Source organism: Etheostoma spectabile, chromosome 3 (genome assembly GCF_008692095.1).
Source record: "Etheostoma spectabile isolate EspeVRDwgs_2016 chromosome 3, UIUC_Espe_1.0, whole genome shotgun sequence".
Classification (NCBI taxonomy): Eukaryota; Metazoa; Chordata; class Actinopteri; order Perciformes; family Percidae; genus Etheostoma; species Etheostoma spectabile.
The window spans coordinates 30490243-30498247 of NC_045735.1; the positions used below are offsets into that span (position 1 = coordinate 30490243).

The window sequence follows — 8005 nt, forward strand, 5'->3', positions numbered from 1 at the left end:
ATTTATTCAAAATCTCCCTGTCTCCCTCCATGCTATTACCAAAGATAACCGACTCTCTGTTTCTTGGTGGTTCTTTATTCTCAACGCATGCATGCGTTAGCAGAAGGAAAACATGACAGAAAAGAAAAAATATCACAAACAATGCACTTTTCTAATTTACTCCAGAAATGTACAATCCCTTTAACAGCACTGTTTATTTAATTACTCTTAATTATTTAAATAAACACACAACAGTGATCATCTATGGCATAGACAGTTAAAGAAAAGTCTATGCTGCCAAAGACTCCTCCAATAGACTCCTTCTTTTATGTCATCAGTAAGGGCCCTAAATAGCAAAATAGATTGCGTCACTCGCCAGCGACACGCTAATCTTGCACCGCACAGTAGCAGACAGCATGATGGAAGTGCGCGGCTCTTCAAACGTCAGTCTGAGAGAGTTTGGCAGTGAACAGAGCCTCCTGTCCCGACCTGACGGTTCAGCTTCCTTCATCCAAGGTAAAGACCCAGAAACCTGAGCCGGAGCCGGGCCGTGCTGGAAACGGCCGCCAGCAGCCGGACTCTGGCTGTTGTTAGCATGCTTAGCTAACGATGGACAGCGTCAGTTAGAGCTGAAGTAGCATGTGTACACTCAAGTCTCAAGTCACAAGTCTCATTGTATAACGTTAGTTTTCTAAAGTTCAACACTTATTCAACCGTAGAATGACCCGAAATGGGGGGACTTTCTAATACGCTTAACGTGAAAAAGCTTAACGTGGTTTAATGTACCTTAACAACGTTAAGCTTTTTCCTTACAGTCTCCCTTAATGAAGCAGACACGCTTAATGTCAGCTACCGTCCATATTAATGGACTTTGGGTTAGATTTTTTTGACAGTTTTCACTGGTTATGAGGAGCAAATGTGAGAGAATTATGGTAATAATTGATAGATAGATAGATAGATAGATTCCAAGAAAAATGGGAAATTCCTGTGTTACTGCATCAAAATCAGTAACAAAGCACAAAATATAAATATAAATGAAATACTAGGAAAAATATACATACATACAATATACATGAAATCATAATACGAATAAAGTAAAAATAACAAATTTCAATATGTACAGGATGGGGGAACAAAAATGTGCAAATGCTTAAATAATATGCTAAAATGTCAATGTAAATAAACCAAATGTCCAGGTTGCATTAGTGCAGTAGTGTGGTGTCCAAAAGTCTCATCTACCACCCAGAGATGACATGTTAAAAAGGGTTATTGCTTGTGGAATGAATGATTTTCTGTAGCGGTCCATCGAAGCTGTCGGAGCCTCTCAGAGAAGCTGCTCCTCTGGTGGACCAGTGTGGGGTGGAGAGGGGGTCAGGGTTGTCCATGATAGATAACAGTTTGTTCAGTCAGTTCAGATCGTTGTTTAGGTACATTAAACCACTTTAAGCTTTTCCTTACCAGGCTCTGTGGAGCAGACACGCTAAATGTCAGCTACCGTCCATAGGACTTTGGGTTAGATTTTTTGACTGTTTTCAGTGGCTATAAGGATCAATATGAGAGAGAAACTTGGTAATCATTGATTATTGTTAAGGTACGTTAAACCACGTAAACTTTTCTCATTGCAAACAATAACAAAAGATGCTCAAAACTCAAAACGCCATTTAAGTGAAAGCCTTTGTTGTGTTTGATGCTAATTTGTAGCCAGCAGTGAACGAACGTGGTTAAGGAGGTCCATTTTTACTGTATTGACATTACAGAAGTCTCTCGTTAGCATCTTGTAGGCTACTTGTAGCAAAAGTGACGCATGCGCAACTCAAATTTGCACTCTACTCACATCGGGCAGTGACAATGTAATTAACCACGTCGCCAAAGAGCGCTTGGGTGGAATTTGTTTACAACAAAAATGGCTGCCGCTGGAGAATTGAGATGTGTAGATTCCACCATAGAAGATATTGACAGCACATCCATTTCAAAAGAGGAACACAGAACCGGGACCATGGCATTAGTCGATCTGAAAGATGTTTTTGCCGTCCTTCCTACAGGATCCGGCAAAAGTTCATACTCCGTTCTGATTGGTTGTAGGTCTGTCTTTTGCTCTAATTGGTTGTAGGTATATCCATTTGACTGCAGAGGCGTTTTCTATCCAGGTTTGGTTAAAACACGCCTCATAATCACAGCCCAGTGGAGCAGTATCAGACTCATATTCTGACTAGAATCTGACTATGACCACGGCTAACACAACAAGTTCCTTCCCAAGACTATTTTGCAGAATCACCGGTGCTCCACACAACGCTTAGCACCGCCCAAGACGATTAAGATGGGTTTAAAAAAAAGCCAATAAATCAGAGCACGTTTATCTCTCATCCTGGCATGCTCTGTGGACTAGCCAGACCCTCCTCCGCAGCGCTGTGGAGGAAGGTCTGGCAAAGCGAGACTATTTCCGCAGGACTTTTAGCACAATAAAATGTGTAAAGTTTCTGCTATTCTGTGCTTTTTCTCCCTTTCAAAGTATTATTTGGTACCGTAATAATGTGGTTTCTAATTTGCACTCACGACAAATCATTTCCCCATCAGGATCAATAATGTATTTCCAGGTGCATAATGCTGTCTTTTGTTCTCATGTGAAGGAGACACAAGTGTGTTGGCTGCAGCATACGGACCAGCCGAGGTCAAAGTCAGTAAGGAAATCTATGACCGGGCAACCCTGGAGGTGTTGATACAGCCCAAAGTGGGACTGCCAAGTAAGTGGTTATCTCTCATTATCAGCTTTATGTGATGTGTTTATTAGGACTCTAATGCAGTGATCATTCCTTCTTTCTTGTTCTTGCATTTTGTAGCCTTGTTAAAAGTCCCATGGCATGACATTTTTTTTTACATTAATATGACCCCCCCCCCCCTTCTCTTCCTCAAAAGCTACAGACTCAGAAATGTCACATACTGAGGAAAGCTCATTGTGGGATTGGCTCTAGTGGCTGGAATTCTGCACCAAGGCTTAATTTTGAGAAAGAAACTTCAGATACAGTATTAGGGACCACTAAGGTCTATGTAAAAGAGACTTCAGATACGGTATTAGGGGACCACTGAGGTCTATATAAAAGAGACGTCAGATACAGTATTATGGGACCTCTAAGGGCTATATAAAAGAGACTTCAGATACAGTATTAGGGGAACACTAAGGTCTATATAAAAGAGACGTCAGATACAGTATTAGGGGACCACTAAGGTCTATATAAAAGAAACTTCAGATACAGTATAAGGGGACCACTAAGGTCTATATAAAAGAGACTTCAGATACAGTATTAGGGGACCACTGAGGTCTATACAAAAGAGACTTCAGATACAGTATTAGGGGACCACTAAGGTCTATATAAAAGAGACTTCAGATACAGTATTAGGGGACCACTGAGGTCTATATAAAAGAGACTTCAGATACAGTATTATGGGACCACCAAGGTCTATATAAAAGACACTTCAGATACAGTATTAGGGGACCACTAAGGTCTATATAAAAGAGACTTCAGATACAGTATTAGGGGACCACTAAGGTCTATATTAAAGAGACTTCAGATACAGTATTAGGGGACCACTAAGGTCTATATAAAAGAGACTTCAGATACAGTATTAGGGGACCACTAAGGTCTATGTAAAAGCATCCAAATAGCAACATGTCATGGGACCTTTTAAAGAAGTACTTTTGATGTGTACAACATTTATTTGGCACCTGACATGTAGAACTTTTCTTTTGATGTAATGGTGCAGACATGAAATATTTAATGTCCAGGTTGATTATTTCACCCATAGTAAGTTGAATGCTGTAGTTATAAAGCATACGTATAATAAACATGAAAACATGTCATGCAGTTCAGAAACAAATGTTTCTACAAGCCTCTTAAGGGGACATCAGGTAATTGTAGGCACACTTTGGGCTTAGGAGTTATACCCCAAGACACCACCAGGTGGAATAAGTGAGCCAGTTTGTTTCCAGTCTGACCCCAACATTTCTTTATTTTCCAGGCATAAGGGAGCGAGCGCAAGAGCAATGTGTGCGAGAAACCTGTGAGGCGTCTCTGCTCTTGTCCCTTCACCCTCGCTCCTCCCTCACTCTCATTCTTCAGCTGATACATGATGACGGCTCAGTATCCTTCAGTAAATGTATACTTCTATCCTCCTTTTTTTTTTGTTTTTATTGATCCCCAGTAGGGAAATTGTAATGTTTTCACTCTGTTCTCAGAACACACTACACACAGACCTAAAATACACACACACACTCGGGTTCGATACACGCACTAAAGGAGAGATGTCAGAGTGTAGGCCCACTTTGGGCTTTTAGGAGGCTAGGAGCTGCACCTTGGCAGTGCCCAGGAGTTGAACTGGCACCTTTTAAGGTACCAGGTGCCACACTCCCTAATCTGGTAAACACAGGGACTTAAAAAAATGGATTGATTGGATTTATATTTTTAAGTTGTACTTTTTTGAGTGTTGTTCCTGACCGGTTCCTCAGCTCTTGTCCTGCTTTTTGAACGCCGCCTGTGTGGCTCTGATGGACGCAGGCCTGCCCATGAGTTGCCTGTTCTGCGGGGTGACCTGTGCCATCGACGCAGACGGTCACATCATCACAGACCCCACCGCAGCGCAGGAAAAGGTACGTCTGAGGCTCGTGTGTATGCGTCGTCATAAAAATATCAAGCAGTATAAATATCAAAATATGAGTTGGTTTTTAGTTGTAGCCTAAAGATTATTGATGCAATTGTGAAATCTAGCAACCTTAAACTAAGGAAATAGCATTAGCATCAAAGCCGTGCTCTGAGGGGGAGTTAGTGAAGACTGATGCTGAAGGCTGCAGTGTGCCTGACGAGGAACTCTTTGCAGTGGTGGGATGTAAAAAGTTGTTCTACAACACTCCTTAGGAACTAAAGTTACATATCGATTCTTATTTAGCAGTGGTGGAAGGTTACAAAAGTGGAAATTACTACAAGTGCTGTACTGAAGTACACATTTAAAGGTACTTGTACTGTTCTCAAGTCTTTTCTTTTCATACCACTTTATACTCCTACTTCAACTATATTTTACTTTTTACTCCATACATCTGACTGCTTTAGTTACTTAATCTCGCGTTGCCAGACCATCACACGCTGCGGCGCTGAGGAACGTCTGGCTAGTCCACACAGCACTCCTGATGGGAGAAAAACTTACTTGGGTTTATTGGCATTTCTTTAAACCAATCCCAATCGACTTGGGCGGTGCCAAGCGCCTCACAGACGCTGCAAAACAGTGAAAAAACTCCAATCGGACAAACAGTCTAGCTAGCTGTCTGGATTTACCCTGCAGAGATCTGAGGAGCAGTTAACCTCAGTCCTCAGAAATCCCACGGAGGTTAGAACGCCAACACAAAGGAAGAAGATCTGGTATAAGATGCATCCGGCAGAGTTTCCTACAGCACCGGAGCAATCCTGGAAGTGGAACGTCATCAATATAGACTTCTAGTCACTTTACATATTAAGATTTCTGCACACAAAACACATGTAGTTTATAAAATCTGATGTGTTATTATAAATGAAACTAGCCAACAATATAAAGGCCTACAAGTCCAGCTGAGATCCTTAGACCATTAAACACCCAACCGTTTGGCTCCTTTACACTTTCTAAAACCTTCGAGTATTTTTACTATTAATACTACTACTACAAAACTGTGGCTTTAACTCTGTCTAAACCTTGCATTACTCCACTGTGTACTACATGTGAGGAGACACTTTTAGTACATGTAGAAGTCTAAATGAAATGGAGTCAGATGAGGCAGATTCAGGAAAGGTTGGCCACACCAATAAATGTACCAACTAGTTGCATTGACATCTAGAATTTCCCTTTAACGCATCATAACAGTAACATGTGGAGTACAGTGACGGGTTAAAGATATGTAACTGAATGTTGTAACTTGTGGGATTTTGTTTGTATGACTTGACTTTTGCCAAAACTCTGGTGCATGTCTTTTCAGCACCGTTGTGATGTGCGCTGCATGTGTTACCTTGTTCTCGTCTGTTTCTTCTCTGTTTCCAGGAAAGTCGAGCTTTGATGACCTTTGCTATTGACTCTACACAACGCAGAGTAATGATGTCATCAACCAGAGGATCATTTTCTGTCCACGAGGTCCGTAAATAAAGAAGCAAATGTACAACATTGTCAAATTTAGTCTAGAGCTGTGCAAAATGGACTAAAAATCACATCTCAGTATTTCTCGGCTGACGGAGTTACACAAAATACATTTATATCTCAAACCAAGTGGGCTAAATGTTGAGTTAAAGCCGTATGTGAGATGTCACAAGCACTTCTATTAAAACAGACTGTCATCAAAATAAAAATGCAAAGACAGGGTTTTCTTTAAAAAAATATACAGCTGCAACACATCTAAACTAAATAACCTTTATTATATAAAAAACCCGGTCTCTCAGACCGCTCCTTTTAGCTGTTTTCAAAAACAATAACAGACTTTTTGAAAGAGACAGCGTGAGAGCGACAGCGGAAGTCAGGTGGACCGAAGTGTATGATACGAAAGCTTCCTTCGTCCACGAAGCGTATTGTTACAGTACAAATCTCTGGTTTATCTGAACCACACTGCAGACTTGAGTCTCTCCCCACTGAGTGACGGCTAACGTTTTATAAATGGGTCACGTTCATAATAAGAGCACGTTTTCCTCCCATCCCAGAGTGCTGTGTGGAGTAGCCAGACCCTCCTCCAGCGCGCTTTGGATGAGGGTCTGACAAAGCGAGACTACGTGTACTGTATGTATCGTCACTGTGCTGTATTTTTAGAAACTATGATCTGGCCACGGCTCAAGTCTCTCGCCTGGGTTCAGCGGGCGCCGTCTCACAACTGATTACTGCTAGAACTGAAGTTAGTTGGATCCAGGAACTGTTCTTTCCTTTCTGCCTGGTGCTGCGTGGAGTGAGAGGAGAGACACACACTAGAGGATGGATACCCGACCCGAGCCCGCCGGGTTCGAACAGATTTTTAGAAAGGATGCTCGGGTTCGGGTCGGGCTCGGTCACATCAGCGCGATAAGGCATTGAACATTTTGAATTTAAAACAGCTTATTATGTAGGTAATGGGGCTTGTTGCCCCGTGTGCATTGATGCGCTCATCTGTTGACATTTCCGAATGCCTTCCTACAATTGCTTAATAAAAGCGGGCTTTCCACACAAACAAACGTACATGTGTCATTAGTATGAGAAACAAATGCGATTTTAACTGTGTCGGGCTCGGGTCGGGCTCGGACAGAAATATCTTAATGCCTGTCGGGCTCGGGTCGGGTTCGGTTACTGCTCTGTCGGACGCGGGCCGGGCTCGGACAGAAAAATCCGGCCCGATCCGCACTCTAACACACACACCCAGGCTTTACAGAACAATAGGTCACGAATCGCAAACATTAAACTATATCGATATAACGTGTTGTCTAATGTCATATCTCATTTGAAAATAAATTGATATAAGTTACATCGATATGTCGCCCAGCCCTAACTTAGGCTTGTCTAATGTGCGATTTCCAGATTTGTTGTTCCAGTAAAGTTGTTTTGTCATCATTGTGCAAGCTCTGTCAGTGATCTGCTTCAGGTCGGATGATGATGAGATGATTTTGGACTCTTATCTGAAGTCTTACATTTGAGTTGTTTTTTTCTTTCCTCCTGCAGCTGCAGCAGTGTATAGCAGTCAGTCAGAAAGCATCAGAGAAGATCTTCCAGTTCTACAGAGACTCAGTCCGCCGGCGATACTCCAAAACCCTCTGATGAAGAAGCAGCTCTCTTTTCTTCTATTTTCTTTCTTCTCTATTTCTTCTAAACGATGCATACACATACTTACTTTTTTAATAAAAGATTAAGTAATCACTTTGGGCTACTTTTGCTACAGTTGAGTAGTTGTCAGCCGTGCTGTGGGTGAAGTGAGGCCTCCATTTGGTCAGAAGACCAGATTTAATTGTTGAGTCAGGATGCGCAATACGAGGAGAGATGAATGTCAAACAAGTGCATTTATTGG

At 41.8% G+C, this 8005-nt stretch overlaps 1 protein-coding gene across 1 annotated transcript; it reads left to right on the forward strand.

Moving 5' to 3' along the window:
* The first annotated feature begins 258 nt into the window (after positions 1-258).
* exosc5 (exosome component 5) lies at positions 259-7925 on the forward strand. Its single transcript, XM_032507582.1, has 6 exons — positions 259-495; positions 2607-2720; positions 3994-4115; positions 4481-4621; positions 6034-6123; positions 7663-7925. Exons 1-6 carry the CDS (start codon positions 396-398, stop codon positions 7756-7758), a joined length of 663 nt encoding a protein of 220 aa, XP_032363473.1. The 5' UTR covers positions 259-395; the 3' UTR covers positions 7759-7925.
* Positions 7926-8005: the final 80 nt, after the last annotated feature.

What these genes read in the sequence shown, in the direction of transcription:
- exosc5 (XM_032507582.1), top strand. Translation starts at nt 396, where the DNA reads ATGATGGAAGTGCGCGGCTCTTCAAACGTCAGTCTGAGAGAGTTTGGC. An exon ending in TGATACATGATGACGGCTCA is followed by an intron (nt 4,116 to 4,480) that starts GTATCCTTCAGT and finishes CCGGTTCCTCAG; the next exon opens with CTCTTGTCCTGCTTTTTGAA. An exon ending in GATCATTTTCTGTCCACGAG is followed by an intron (nt 6,124 to 7,662) that starts GTCCGTAAATAA and finishes TTCCTCCTGCAG; the next exon opens with CTGCAGCAGTGTATAGCAGT.